Source organism: Gossypium hirsutum, chromosome D05 (assembly GCF_007990345.1).
Source record: "Gossypium hirsutum isolate 1008001.06 chromosome D05, Gossypium_hirsutum_v2.1, whole genome shotgun sequence".
Lineage (NCBI taxonomy): Eukaryota > Viridiplantae > Streptophyta > Magnoliopsida > Malvales > Malvaceae > Gossypium > Gossypium hirsutum.
Window position 1 is genome coordinate 11,077,331 of NC_053441.1, and position 15,587 is coordinate 11,092,917.

At 34.1% G+C, this 15,587-nt stretch overlaps 3 protein-coding genes across 6 annotated transcripts; 1 reads left to right on the forward strand and 2 right to left on the reverse strand.

Moving 5' to 3' along the window:
- The first annotated feature begins 4,006 nt into the window (after window positions 1-4,006).
- Window positions 4,007-5,193, forward strand: LOC121217704 (uncharacterized). 3 transcript variants are annotated; one of them, XR_005913882.1, is made up of 4 exons: window positions 4,007-4,353; window positions 4,531-4,690; window positions 4,788-4,851; window positions 4,951-5,193. XR_005913882.1 is itself a non-coding variant. In XM_041093701.1 (3 exons), the coding sequence occupies exons 1-3, from the start codon at window positions 4,311-4,313 to the stop codon at window positions 5,102-5,104; spliced, it is 357 nt and encodes a 118-aa protein (XP_040949635.1). In that variant the 5' UTR covers window positions 4,007-4,310; the 3' UTR covers window positions 5,105-5,193. The 3 variants fall into 3 exon arrangements, 1 of the variants encoding a protein (XP_040949635.1); XR_005913881.1 differs by having other exon boundaries at window positions 4,192-4,353; window positions 4,780-4,851; XM_041093701.1 differs by lacking the exon at window positions 4,788-4,851.
- A 1,183-nt stretch (window positions 5,194-6,376) lies between these two features.
- On the reverse strand, window positions 6,377-9,127 carry LOC107906505 (protein SYS1 homolog). The gene is made up of 3 exons (XM_016833518.2): window positions 8,321-9,127; window positions 7,288-7,511; window positions 6,377-6,935 (listed from the first exon to the last, which is right to left on the reverse strand). Exons 1-3 carry the CDS (start codon window positions 8,542-8,544, stop codon window positions 6,928-6,930), a joined length of 456 nt encoding a protein of 151 aa, XP_016689007.1. The 5' UTR covers window positions 8,545-9,127; the 3' UTR covers window positions 6,377-6,927.
- Window positions 9,128-9,917: 790 nt separating this feature from the next.
- Window positions 9,918-14,637, reverse strand: LOC107906506 (MAR-binding filament-like protein 1-1). Of its 2 annotated transcripts, none has more exons than XM_016833519.2 (4): window positions 14,268-14,637; window positions 12,605-12,657; window positions 12,353-12,490; window positions 9,918-11,870 (listed from the first exon to the last, which is right to left on the reverse strand). In XM_016833519.2, exons 1-4 carry the CDS (start codon window positions 14,545-14,547, stop codon window positions 10,155-10,157), a joined length of 2,187 nt encoding a protein of 728 aa, XP_016689008.1. In that variant the 5' UTR covers window positions 14,548-14,637; the 3' UTR covers window positions 9,918-10,154. The 2 variants fall into 2 exon arrangements, with proteins under 2 accessions (XP_016689008.1, XP_016689009.1); XM_016833520.2 differs by having other exon boundaries at window positions 12,605-12,645; window positions 14,268-14,636.
- Between the last annotated feature and the right edge of the window lie 950 nt (window positions 14,638-15,587).

Sequence of the window (15,587 nt, forward strand, 5' to 3'; positions counted from 1 at the left end):
ACAACTTTTGTAAAGGAATTTTTTATGAAATTGTGATTTAGGGACTAAATTGAAAGATGTAAAATTCATGGAAAATTTTTTATTTTTGTGAAATACATGGACTGTTATTGTTATATGAAAAATTCGGCTACGCTTGTAATAAGGATTAAATTGCATGAATTTCATTTTCCAAGTCTAGGGACGAAATTGAAATTATTCAAAAGTATAGGGGTAAAATGGTACTTTTGTCTAATATGTAAATTGAATTGGATATGAAATGTGTTAAGTTGATGTTAAATTTATTTATATAGATTCGGAATGATCAAATAAGGAGCTAGATTAAGCAAAAGAAAAAGTGTCGGATTAGTAAATTTCTAGATACGAGCAAGTGTCGAGGTAAGTTCGTGTAACTAAATTGTGTATATTTATATACTTAAATTGAATGTTGTATGTGTGAATTGTATAAATGCCTTATGTATGAAATTAATCACATGTCCAATTATGCCCGATAAATAATGTGTCCTGCATATGTTGTGGGCACACCATAGCTCGGAAGAGCGTCCTGTTATAAGCCCTCTCGAGCTTCCTATTATATACTTCCTGCGAGCATCCCGATCGGTATTGATACTGCATGTGTTGCGGACATACCACAGCTCTTAATGAGCGTCTTGTTATATGATCGGTATTGATTTTGCATATATTGCGAACATACTGCAACTCTTTATGAGCATCCCGATATAAGGCTCTTAATGAGCTTCCTACGATGGCTGGCTTCAACTTCCTGATATATGGCTATCCGGAGCTTCCTGATAATAGCTCTTTGGAGTTGCTTGTTAAGCTCACATGAGCTTTCTGTTTCAAACTCTTATGAGTTTCCTGTTATAGCCCGGATAAGCTTCCTATTACATGACTCACATGAGCTTCCTTTATATGGCTCGAGAGAGTGCTTCATGATTATGTACTCTAATGAGTACCCCTGAATATGAATTGATGGATTACAGTTTAGTACACTTTAAGTGTACCATATGCGTATTCATCGGTATTTCAGAAAAAAATTCAACGGGCAAAGTTATGACATGATTAAATTGTATTTGAAACGATTTGTCATGGAAATGTATATGTTATGTGGAAATATGACATGGAAAACATATGTGTATGAAATTTATTACATAATGAGCTCATTCATGTTCTTAGTATTTATGTGAATTACTTGACTAACATGATTAGTAAAGTTGTGTGTTTTAGGTTGTTAGCCAAATTGTTTGGATGCCATTTATATGTTTATTTTAAATGAACATGATTGGTAAGTTAGATTCTTGTTATACTAACTTACTAAGCATTAAATGCTTATTATGTTTATTTCCTTTGTTTTATAGTATTCGAAAGCTCGTAAAGGTTGGAAGCTGGTCGGAGCATCATCACACTATTCCTCCGCTCATTTTGGTACAATTAGAAAACTAAACTAAATTATAATGGCATGTATAGGTTATTTAGCCAATGTTGGCATGATAAGATTTGGTTGTAACTAGCCATTGGAATGACTAGTATTAGACATATTTTGTTGTAATTATTAAAGCCTTATTGTGCTTGATGTGTGTATTGAAATGGTTGAATGGTGGAAGTCACATAAGTATGTTAAAGGTTGCAATGAATTGATAAGTATACTATTATGCTTATGTGGCCAATTAGGTAAGATTGAATACTTGTAAATATTGGATGTTATGACATGTATTAAGCTTGAGATTGGCTTGAAATGAAGGTTTTTTTGTGACTTGTAATGGTGCAAAATTGGTTGGTTAGGTTGGTGCCATATTGGGTGAGAAAAGTGGCCTTGAAAATGGCTTATTTTTTGTCCACACGGGAAGAGACACAGGTGTGTGTCTCAACTGTGTGTAACACATGGCCATGCGCATGGGTGTGTAGTTTGGACGTGTGTCCCCTGCACCTAATTTTCGAAAATTAAATTGTCCACACGGCCTAGCACACGGGCGTGTGGCTGGCCGTGTGATCCAAGTCAGAGAGTTATACGGGTAAGGACACGGGCAGGGACACGACTGTGTGCCTCACATCGAATACCCACACGGCCTGGGGCACAGGCGTGTCATTTGGTCGTGTGAGCCACACTGCTTGGCCACACTAGTGTGTGTCCCCTGCACCTAGGAAAATTTTGTTTTTTTTTTTAATTTAGCGAAAAATTTTCTAAGTTTCCGGTTTAGTCTCGACTTGTTTCTAATGCATAAAATGAGACTCGAGTGTCCATTTAAGGGACAATATGGTTGAATATGTTTGGTTTCGAATATGAATAGTAAATGACATGAATTAACTGTATTTATTCTGTAAACTCCAGTAATGCTCTGTAACCCTGTTCTGGCGACGAATATGGGTTAGGGGTGTTACATCCCCCCCACGTGTTCCATAATAATGACCTAATTGTAGGTTTGCCACGTTAATGCCATCCAGCACAGGACCTCACCTATAAAAAAACCCCAAAACAATGAAGAAATGATCGACTCCTAGCATATTTTCCTACACTTTGCTAACTTACCTTCAACTCTCGATCTTCATTTCCTCTTCACCTCCTCTCTCTGTAATCTTCGACTCTCCATTCTGATTGGGTAAACCGACCTCCATCAGCATCACCGCACTCTCCTCTGAACTTTATCCATGTTGTACCTTTGTATCAACTATACTCTTACCTCCAAATCTAATGCAATGATAAATGAATGCAAATTAATGGCTTTTATTAGTGCGGATTTATATCAGTCCATGCAGATTCAAGCTTTGTTCCTCCTTTGTTTTTTTCTCCTTGGGAGTTGTAGACATCTTGCTATTGGTCCAGTGCCCATTGCATCCTTAGTGATCGGCACAATGATCAGTGAAAGTGTCTCTGCTGGTGTATCAGGCATCTTTGGGTCCCTTAAGGTACCCTTTTTAATGTTGTAAAGTCAAAATGTATAAGGTTTTTCAAAAGAGTTCTTGAACATATTGAACTATATATAGAGACAAAAGCCACTTCATTTATCTATCACTGTGATTTTAATTGATTCTGGTTTTGACATACAGGTCAGGCTTTCTGATCGAATTTCTATCCAAGGCAACACTTGCTGGATTCATGGAGGGTGAAGCAGTCATTGTGTGATTACAGCAGCTAAAGGGATTGCGTGGAATACTTCATACTAGCAAGCTGCAATTCATACCTGTTACGACCTCTGTATTTTACCACAGAGATGAGGTAAGTGGGTACACCAAGGGAAAGCAATGTATACTTTCCCTATAGTCATTTTCTTTCTTTTTAAAATAACTAGGTGCTAAACATTATAGAAGAATGTCAACTAAGCTAGTAATTAGCAGCATCTTGGGAGTGCGCTTCTTGCTTTTTGGACTACAAGGCACTTTACAAATGCTTCCACAATCATTGGTTGGAATGACTTTGATGAATGTAAATCTACTCTTTGCTTCAGTCCAATAAACTAAACCACAGAATCAATGACTACAAGGCATGCATGTGCCTTTCATATTATATATGCTTTCATTTCATGTAGTAAGAGCCCTATTCCACTTTTGAAAAGGAACAAAATGTTCCAATGGTAATTTTGGTTTTAAATTCATCTGTTGTAATGGGATTTGGCTTCCTGTTGCTTCTGTTGATGGCAAGACATTACAAGTATCTCTTTTTCACCACCAAAAAGTTTGTCCACATTATAGCTTAGATTCTTTAATTTCTGATGTTAGAAAATTTCGATGGATCCAAATCATGAGGAAACCAAAGCTTGTCTGGGAATCGGCAGCTGCCCCATTAACGGCCGCGATTCTCTCGCCTTCTGCATTAAATCAAAAAGCTCTTGGAATCTCATTTGTAAGAAGTGATACTCTTCTTTTATGTAAAAGATGTTTTGAAAAAATTGTCCCAAATCTAAGTTGTCTCTTTCTTTTTATATTTCACTGATTGGCCACTTGCAAAAGGGTTTGAATCCACCCTCGTTGAACATGCTATACTTTAATGCCCATTATCTGGCTTTTGCTATCAAGACTGAGGTCCTGTCCCTCACTGTAAGCTTTTCCTGAACCAGCACTGTCGTCGATAACTAAAATCTTTGTTATTACCTCATATTATTAGACAACATATATGGACATACTATTCCATACCATGTTACGGATGGCCTACGCTAACTATAAATGAACCACAAAATCATTGATATCTGTATGATTTTTAAATTTAGTCTCTCATATACAAATGTTTCACAACGTTTTGTAGGAAGGAGTTGCCCATTTGCTTCTCTAAAGAATTACCAAGTTGATAGAAACAAAGAAATGATGGCCCTCGGTCTCTAATGAATATGGCTGGTTCTTGCACTTCATGCTATGTTACATCAGGTTCGGACTCTTGCTATTACTTCATTATAACATTGATTACTTGCCATTGCAGTAATCATTTTGAACTTTTCCAAGTGACTGCTTTTCATCTCTCTCTTCTCATATTATTGTACTGTTAAAAGCATTGACATAGAATAGGAAGTAGGGAAAATTTTCGATCAGTGCTTGAAATTGCAGGTTGGGATTTCTGTAGTCAAGATTCTCTTGCATGTCACCAGGCCAAACACTGGAAATTGGGAATATATTCCATCAACACAGATGCAAAGGTGCCTTCATTTCTCATACTGGCCACCCAATTTCCAATCTACTTCGAAAATTCAACTTATCTACAAGAAAGGTAACTCCATTAATATCTCGTTTTAATCTTATCATTGAATATGTCATTAAATTTTCCAATGGACTGTCATGCTGAAATGTTTTATTCAGCCTAGCAGATTACAGTAAAAGCATTCTATTGAGCAAATGTTTGGCTGAATAAAGGAATTATCGATATGTCGTGTAAGTTGAATGAAGTATAATATTTCTTCAAACCTAGTCATTTTCATCCAATGAAATTTCGCCGCATACATTGCTGATGTGGTTTTTCTTCCGTTTCAGCTTGTGTGTGAATGTGATGGAGAAATTACATAATTCCAAAATCCTTTGGAATGAATTCAGTCTATCTAACAGTGGGAGACATCTTAGCATCATGGAAGCCTCAGGGAAAGAAATAATAATTACGTTTGGTTCATTGAAATTGATAGATATTTGATGGGAATAAGAGGAGGAGGTAATAGATATTAACTAGTATGATTGATTGAATAGACTAAATAAATAATAGTATTACATAATTTGATTACATAAAAGAATATGCAAAGAATAACTTAAAATAACAATTTTATCTTTAAATATAATTTTTTATTTATATTATTAACATCTTATAAAAATTAAATATTAACCATAATAAGATAGAAATATTTAATAATATTTTATTTTTAATTAAAAGACAAGTATTAAATCTAAATAATATTTTTTTGGGTATTACAAATAGTATTTTTATTTTCTAGTTAGTAGTTCGTATTATATCAAAATATAATATAATACTCCATCTTGTTAATTGGAAATAATATTAGAAATGTTTTCATTTTGTCTTTTTTAATTTCAGTTTTAGTTTTTTTCAACTTATTTCTGCAAATTGTCTCTCCTCTCTCTAAACAATTTATCTTCTCTCTATCTAAACTCATAACTCATCATATTATCTATTTTTCGTCATATTTACTTCCACCAACCACCGTGGTTTCCATTGCCAGTTACCGTGACCTTACCCAGTAAATACTTTAATTTCTTTTTCTTTTTTCACCTCTATTCCTCTGTCTCCTTTCCAGATTTCTCACCCAAACCTTCTTTGACATTTTTTGCTTCTGAAATTTTGATTACCATAAGCAAAAATTGCTTTGATTTTTCTCACTTTTTAACTACATGCATAAGTTCCGAGATACCCAACCTCATTTGAAATTTACAACAAATGGCTAACATCATTCAATACTACCTGGAAGAGGTTCCCCTAGTTGGGTTGGCAATAGATCTCCTCTTGAATCATCTTCCATTGATTTCTTTGACATTTGCTCTTGCTTGCATTGAACTGTAGGAGAGTTCTTTTTTTCTTTTTTTTTTTCTTATAGCATTTTGATTCCCTCTAATATTTTTAAGTTATAAGACTGAAGTTTTGAGTCGTTGTATTGTTGTGGCTGAGTTCAGTGCTTGTTGATGGCGTTGAATAGCCGATTCTGATGGGTCCCAAGTGCCTATTCAGGCCACATTCATCATTGCCTGCAATGAGTTAATCCAATAAATAGAAACTGTTGCTTTATGAATCAGTCCTGAATGAGTTGGCGAGGAAAATGCTTGTCTAATCCTTCCAGACCCTTGGGCAGTCTTGAAAGAGGTTTAGCATAGACCTGACTCTTTTTTTTTTAACTTCATTTTGTGAGCAATACCCTAAATCATTTAAACATTATGATTTGGTTTAATGAAGAGAAAAAAATAGGTTAAAATTTGTTGCATTCCATCAAACCAAGTTGATGCCTCATGGTTTCCCAAAGTAATATCTTTCTCAATTTCATATTGGAATGTAAGAAACTAAATCAATTTTCATGTTACTAGAACCAATTTATTTTGGAAAATAAATTGTATACTATCAAACAATTCTATTAGAGAACGAAAAACTACTCAGTTATGCAAATAATATCAGAAAACAGTATATTAGATGCAATGAATCATCTTTCGCAAAGCGGCCTATGATTGTATTCTTAGATCTACCTTGAATGAATGCATATCTAGCCTCGTATGCTCCAGCTTCATATCACTTGAGCACCACAAGTCCCAAGCTTTTACCGCTCCTCTCTGCCATCCTTAGAATCACTTCTTGATTATATCCAGAAGCACTGAACACATATTATTTAACTTAAGCTAGTGCTTCCTCGTAGCGCCTTTGAATCCATATCTAAAGAACTATATCCTTAAGCTCCTCCAAAGAAGTGAAGAAATACCATGAATTTTAAATAAGGGATTTCTTCACACATGATTCTTTGTCAGTCAAATATCTGCATGGAATAGTTTCAAAATTCAACCGATATTATGACATGTTAAACTTCAACTCAGAAAACTAGTAAGGTCTTAGGTCAATGACTAAACAAAACGAGTATCTGAACATTTCTGTTTTATGTTTCAACTTTAAGCTGAAGAACTGGATCCTTTTATTTTCTATGTTTTCTTAGATAACTAAGATGAGAATGAATTCTTTTAACAGTTAGGGGTCAAGCATTAAAAGGTTTTTCTTTCCCTGGAAATGCCTCCAAAAACATCACCGATATAATCCAATAAAGAAAAAATAATTATTTATTTCAAATTACAATCAAGAAGCTACTTTTAATATATAAAGGAATTATTTCTTACTTGATCTGTATCGAGTAGGAATCTCTCTCTGTTCCCGTTTAATGCATAAATATTCACCTAGCAAAGCCATCACTGCAACTCCAGTACCATTCACAACCCACCAGGTTCCAGAGGAAGGCCAACCTCCATATACAAGGCATATAAAAAGATGGATAATATAGAGGGTGGCTGAAAAATCTAAGCACTTATTTGCCCTTTCAATCAAATAAATCATGTATCCAGCTCTGTATACATCCAAATAAAGCAAAAACGCAAGTTAAAAATAAGCTAAGTTTAGAAAGTGCCTAATATCATTATTATCTCCAAAATTCTTAGTGGAGTATGATTCCAAGTTTTCATGGAGGTAATATCTTCCTAGAAGTGATATCTACCTCTGGCCATCAATTCGCAACTAAGTAAAACCTCCCTCATGCCAAACACAAACTGAATCAGCAAAAAATAACAGATACAATGACTTGGGCAGAGAGGTAATTACTTTAAAGCTTAACTATAAATATCCTTAAGAAAAGAGTTCGACATTCAAACTTCTCACATTTCGACATCAAAATGCATATGCAAAGATTTCTAAATCCAAGTTTTTAGTATCAGAAAAAGTATACATATCATAAAACTGATGACACGGACCATCACGAAACATCACAGTTGTACAACATAATCCATTTATTGATCAAATCCAGTCCTACAACCTATAGCAATGGATGAAACAAAAGAAAAGGGGATTATATAGTTCAATCATAATCAACCAGCAGATTTTACAAGGATGGGGTACAATGCTGAGGCAACAGGAGGAAACATATAGATTTTCTAATAATAAACAGCCCATAGTCGAGCAAAATAAGACTTAGGCTTAACTTTAATACTATTTATTCTTTTATGGCAACAATTACTCGTATCCAAGGAAATCTAAAAATTACTACATCCAAAAGGCATCATATAGGAACCAACCATTTCTGCATTCAAAAGTTAAATAGATAAGCATAAAAATGAAGTGCAGTTAAAAATCAAGGTGGGAATTATATTCTCAGTATCTCACCCTGCAACAGAGCTGAACAGAAAGGAAGCAATGACACACCGGCCGACAACGGTTGAGGATGTGATAGTAGCAAAGTCAAAGAAATAGACTAAGCTCATATGAGAAACATGAGTGCCAACAAGAAAGGACAAAAAGACTCCAAGGGTGAGGTAGTATAAGCATTGAAGGCAAACAATTTGGGCTACAATAAGCCAAGGATCCCATACCATCGCCCCATAGAACATGACTACAATTGAAATACAACTTTCAATTTCCGAATACACAAGATCAGCAAAAACCTCAAAGAATTTCCAAACCAATTCCTTAATACGATTGTAAATTTTCCTTATATCCAAGCGCCAGATCCTAAAAACACTAGTTTCTTTTAATAATTCTTCTATGAAACCCCAATTCTTAGAAAATTACAAGGATCAAAGGAAAAAACCATTGATTGCCCCGCTGAAGCTTTTCGAAGTTAAAGAAAAACCCAGTTTTCAAACAAACAATGCTAAAACTGAGTTCGATGCTATTTTTTTCCTTAAAACATTTTTGTGTACCCAAAATCGAGACTTGGCGAACTCGGATCTGGTAAATCAGTGAGTCCTGAAGAAAGAAAACAAAAAAAAAAACAAAGAAAATGTGAAGATTAAATACTGGAAATCGAGATCGATACAAGCGAGAGACAAGGAACCGTATACGAGCGAATTCTGCAATTTTTGTTTTTCCAGAACTTTTTTTTTATTTTTTTTACAATTTAAAGAAATACAAACTTTTGAGAAAAACTTTCTTTGGGGATGGATTTAAAATGAAGGTTTTAATTAATTTTTATTAAAATGAAAAATATGTAATAAATTCACATCTTTGTTTTTCTGTTTTCAGTTCAATTTGCCGCGGGTTCGATTCCCACTATGGTCAGGTCGAGGGTCATACCTTCGTAATTATTTATTGAATTTTAAAAGTCTTAAAAGCTTATTATGATTTGGATTTGGATTTGGATTGTTCACAAATTAATTAATTTATGCATTAATAATTAGAATAAAAAATAACAGTGAAAGAAACAAAACTAATTCTATATATAGTTTTTTTTAGAAGAGTAGCAAATAGGAAGTGTGAGTTAGTAAGAGATTTAATTTTTAAAATTTAAATTAATTATATAATTTGGTTCTTACCTACCTATTTAATTGTGTTGATAGCTAATACTTCTATAACTTTATAAAAATTATTATTAAGTTCGTTATCACATAAATTTACTTAAAAACCATTTTTAATAACTATTTTTAAAAACCCATTTTAAATCTTTCAAATATTCAAATATTAATAACCAATTAAAATTTTACTTCACATTTTTATGTATCACTAAATAATATCTCAAAGAAAAATTTATGCACACAACATTATACAAATACATGATACAGTGAATATAATAAACATAAAACATGATTAATGTGACTTTATAAAAGAAGATTAGCATGACATGTATCATACTCGTATTTAAAATTTTGGCATTCTTAATTTATTTATATTTGCATAACTGATGCAAAGGGAGAAATGCATGAGAAATGAAGAAAATGGTTCAGAACGTGTGTTGGTACTTTGGCATCAGTACGAAGTAAAGAAATTCCTAAAATAGCATACTCGGTGTCAGATTTATATAACAATGATACAATGTTATTGCTAAATAATTCCTTAAATAGCATACAGTGGATCTTTACATGCATATAAGCAAATTCCTTAATTACCATTCTCGATGTCAGATTTATGAAACAATAATACAATGGTATTGCCAAAAATTGTCAAGCAACAATCAAATCCAGGATAATAAAATATTATAATTCAGGATGGTTACTTGTGAACCTCATTGTGAGCTACTTTTTCTCCTTCTGGTAGTTTTCCTTGAACTGACTGTCACTTTTGCTTCACCTTCATTGTCACTTTCCTGTCTAAGCTCATCGTTTACAGCAACTTTGGATGTATTTATTTCACTCCTCAACCGTAGTATTTCACCCTTGGCGGATGACAATTCTTCCTCGAGTTTCTTCGCTTGCTTTTCCAAACTCTCCCTTTCTTTACCAAGTGACATGACAAGGTTGTGGGCATCTTCCATGTTTTCTCGGGCTTCTTTAGCTGCATTCTTCTGCTCTGTAAGTGTTTTATACAGAACCGTTTTCTCATCCTCGAGACTAGATATTTTAGCATTAGTGCTTTCGAGATCTTTAGAAAGTTTCAGTATATTTTGGTTCACCTCATCAAGTGACTTGGTAGCCTCTTCCAGGTCCTTTTCAAGTGATTTTCTTGCTTCCTTGTCCTTCGAAATCTGCTTCTCCAAAGCCTGTACTTCTTTCTTTAAAGAAGAAACAATCGCTTTCTCTTCTTTCAAATCACCCGCTGTAGTTTCTGCCTTTTTATAGACATCTACCAATTCCCTCTGAAGGCTGTCACGATTTTCTGTCATAGATGCCAGCTCATGAGAAAATGTCTGCACCTCCTCCCTGGTTTTGTTCAGAAGCTCTTTCGCAGCTGCAAGCTCGTTGGCAAGAACTTTGCCACTTTGCTCTGCCTCATCAAGGCTACCTTGCAGTCTTAGTTTAGTTTCATCAAACTCAGCCCTAACCCTTGAAACCTCTGACCCAAGCTCTTTACATTGTCTTTGTGAGTTCTTAAGTTGCTTGAACAGATCAGAAGCCTCACTTTTGGACTTTGCAAGAGTTTCCTCAGCAACTAGGAGTTCTTCTTTCAGCTTCTTTAAATTTTCCAATTCCACCTCCAGTGCTTTCTTCAGGTTCTCTCTTTCCTTCTCCAAATCCACAACAATTGCTTTATTTTTACTTGCAGCATTTACAGCAAGCTCGAGTTGGTCCTTTAGCAAGTGAATTTCTTTTTCTCTTTCCCCCAAAAGCTTAGCATCTGCTGCCACCTTATTTTCTGAAGACACTTTGAGATTATGATAATCCTCTTGAAGAGCACCAAATTCCTGCCTAGAATTATCTTTTTCAACTGTTAAAGAACTTATCCTTGCATTTAATTCATCCACTGCAGCATTTTTCGATTCAAGTTCACTTTGATTTCTCCGTAATTCTTCTTTCAAACCTTCAATCTCTGAATTTGCTTTCCTAAGTTCTTCCTTAGTTTTCTCATAAACAGTGTTTACGTTCTTTAACTCTGATTCCTTTTCATCAATGGATGAGCTGAGCTTTTGAATGTTACCTTCCTTATCTTTGAGTTCTGAACTGAGCAAGTTAACTTTTTCTTGCAAGACACCCACTAAATCAAGCTTTTCCTTCAATTCTTGTTCAAGAGATCTTTTTTCTTCCCCGGCCTTCAAGAGGTTGCTTTGAAGACTGTCAATTTGAACTTTAAGGTTCTCAATTAACCTCTTCTCATTTTTAAGTTCCTGCCCTAAGCCTGCAATTGTATTGTTAGCTGAATTTAGTTGATCCATTATAGACAGCTTTTCTTCCTTTGCCTCTTTAAGTTGCTTGGTTCGTTCTTCGCGTTCATTTAGCAGTTTTGATTCAAAGTCTTTCTCCATTGAGACAATTGCAGCTTCTTTTTCTTTCAATTTGATCTTTATCTGCGTGTTCCAATCAATGCAAAATTAATTTTAAACTAATCCACGGAAATGGAAGTTGAAATTAATTAAGAACGGCAAAATATTACATTAAGTGAGAAAAACCAAAAGCATCCTTTGATCTCTAATCTTTTGCTTTTTGTCTTTACCTTTCTCTATCCGGAAAGGGGAATACTTGAAAGGAGGTAGGGAAGTTGAGGAAAAAGTAGTCTGAGGACTGGGAGAGACAATAATATTGTAGAAAACTATATTGCTATGATTCTTCATTTTCACTCAAGTATCTGAGTCCGACGCAGGTTTTGACATGGAGGGTATACGACCCTCCAGATACATGAAAAAACTAAGAAAAAATTAAACACACCCACGTCCAAGTAACATAGGTTGAAAAGGGTCTGAGTACCCATAACTGCTTTAACTCTTCATAAATGCTCAAAACCATCTTACGGTGTAACAAAATTTGAATTTGAAGGTAAGTGATGACTTACTGACTCTAGGGCTTGATCAGTTTCTTTCTTCTCCTTCTGAAGCAAAGCATAGAGCGGACCAAGCACACTGACTCCAAATATCCCAAGACCATTCAGAAAAGATAGAAAGGGATTTGATGGCGAACCTCCCCGTGCTTCCTGTCCATGGAAGCTACCCCGTTAAGAATTTTGAAACTTAGTCAAAAAGTCAAGAAATAAACATAATTAAAGCAAATAGACTGAATGGGATAATAAAGCAAGTAAGACTCAAACCTCTGCTTTTTGGTTTTCCTCCGGCTTGTTTAGCTCACTTTCTGTCACATTTTCTTATGAAAAAAAGATGAATAAATGAAAAAAGAAATTGAAGGTGAACAGTTATTAGACCAACCCTAAAAGGGACTTAAGAAGAAGAATGCATATAGGACCCTGATAAGAGATCCAATATATATGAAATTTAAAGAAAATGATATGCAAATTACTTCGAAAAGAACAAGCATGAGCATAAGAACTTGTTTTGAATATGAAAGCAATGAGTAACTTATACAAGCTTCACTTGCAATTATACCTCAAGCCGATTAGTACAGAAACTGTGAGTTCATACCTGATTTCTTCTCCAAGAAAGGTGACTTGTTCAAATACCAAAATAAACCACTCAGCATTTTACTAAATTCTCAATCGGGTCACCTCTTACTAATTTCATGTACCATTGAACTTTTCCTAACAAAACAGTCCTAAAAGTTGTTCCACTACCATTTGGAGGAATATTTCCCTTTTTTCCCTGGAAGGGGATGGACTGATTTAATATTTAACTCAATTATATCATAGTAATAAAAGCCAAAACAGAATTCTTAACACAATAAGGGCGAAAAGAAAAGAAATCAAAATAAAGGCAATTAGTGCCAGAGCTTCCCCACAAGCAACTGCCATTGGCAGCTCCATTATTCCTTCTTATCTACTTCTACTTTTCTCCGCTAAGCAATCTCTTGCACTTATCATGGAAGATTCCTCCATCTAATCATCTATTTCTAACACTAATAATATAATGGTAAGTTCATCTAGCACATCCATCACTTTTACACTTTGAACCTTAAAGAGGCTTACCTTATCAGAGATAGATTGCTGAAACCAAAATACATATATAGCAATCTCTCAACATGTATTATTTCTCTTTCTACCATAACACATGTCCGTATAAAATTAGAAAAATACCAAACAGCATTACAAAGTTAACAAAGAGAAGTCCCGATGGCAAAATAGAACCAATTTAAGTATGATGTTAAAGTTGAGTGCCTAAATTGACATCAGGTTCAGGCCCGTTAACTGCTATGTTTGAACATCACTTCAAAGTGCAGAACAACCATCAGCAGAACCTTGTTACAATTTTCTTCAAGAAACCAATATTGTTTACCCAAAAAAGTCCAAAAGGAATATATTTAAGTACACAAATTACAGTAGAACATCACTCCTATGAGCAAAAACATTAGATATCTGTGCTCTCAATGCATCCAAATCAAATTGATGTAGCAAAAATGACTAAAGGGTGATAATCTGACACGTATATCAGGGAAAAAAACATAGAAGTAACGTTTGCATGGGTGTGTAAGGATATGGATAAGATATGACAAGACAAAATCGATTAGGAAATTATATCCATTTTTATCTAATTTCTCTGCATCCATAACAAAAGCTACTTCATCTTAACTAGAACTTAAGATATACTTATGCGCGAACCAATCTATAAGATGTGAAAACAATAAAACCATAAAATTCAAAAGAACATTTCTCCAACTAAAGCATTGCCTACTCATTCAAGTACAACTTCTAAACATGGTTTAATTAAAACAATAACCCATTTCAAGAAGTTCAGTAATATGATTAAAAGGATCAAATGTTGAAAGAAAGAAAAAATATTACTTCAAAAAAGAATGAGGCTTACTTAAGGTGGAGCCCTCGACAGCGTTGGCTCTGAGTTGCAGGAAAGGAAGAATGGAAATACCCACAAGAAGAACCGCCCTCCTCTTGCGGGAAACGTGGTCGTTTGGGTCTTGATGGGACAGAGAAGCCATTGGAGGCCTGAAGCTTCTACTTCTTCGCTTGGACTCTGCATTTCTAAGGTTAAAGAAAACGGATTGCGAAGAAGAAGAAGAAGAAAACAGTAGCTGACAGTTGGAAATGGGAGTTTGCAAATAGCAAGAGCTCCCTATCACGAAACCCATTTCTACCTTTTTTCCCTTTTTTTTTTTTTGAACTTCTCTGGGAAGTTGAGAAAAAAAGAAAGAAGCTCGCCTGCTCTCTACTTTGCTCTATCTTCATTTTTTTTTCTAATTTCCGCCAGTGAAAGCTCGTTGAAAGGCAAAAAAGCCCCTTTCAGTTTGTGAAAATTACGAGGAAAATCCTTATTTCGCTCTATAAAATATAAATTTTTCAATTTTCAATTTTTTTCCCCTTTTTCATGTAGTATATTTGAGAATTTTCTTGGGGGGATATTTGTGCTTGTGTTTAAGTATTGGTATTTTTCTATTGCATCTCATATAAATTAGGAAAAACATTTGGTATATTTTCATCAGAGTTTTTAAATTTTACAATCAGTATTAAAAATTAAAAAAACATCTTGTACGAATATAATAAAATATAAAAAAAATATTTTAAAAACATGGAGACACAAAATCAATTTTTAAAACTATTTGTAAAATAATAAAATTTAATGAATATATCAAATATTAACCCTAAATTTAATTTAATGATTTCGGATGAATATATATAATCATTATACTTAAGTTCAATACAAATATATTTATGAAAATAAAAAGAGTAGTGCATTGAAATGATTCTTGACACGGTCAAGTAGACTGTTTTGCTTTCGAAGTGGTGAAATTTTATCAAAGTAATTCATTTTTTAATAAAAAGAAATACTCTTAATTTTTTTTAAAAACACTATTGAGTAATATATAATGTTAGACATGAGAGGGCAAATGGGTAATTTGGAATAGAGATATGGGTCCAAAAAAACAGATCCATACATGCAGTATTGAGATTCAACAGCTTCTAAACCCAATGTCAAATTGCCACGTAAGAAGAAGTGAAACTTTTTATCTTCAACATACAGGCCGGTCAGGTTGCCACGTCATGCAAATTGTTTTAGTGTATAATCTTACTTTTTCTTTTTCATAGCCTCCTATGTTTATACAAAATTATAGGTCAGATGGTCGAATAAATATATGTTCTTCGCGTATTGATAAACATTAAAAATTGAGTA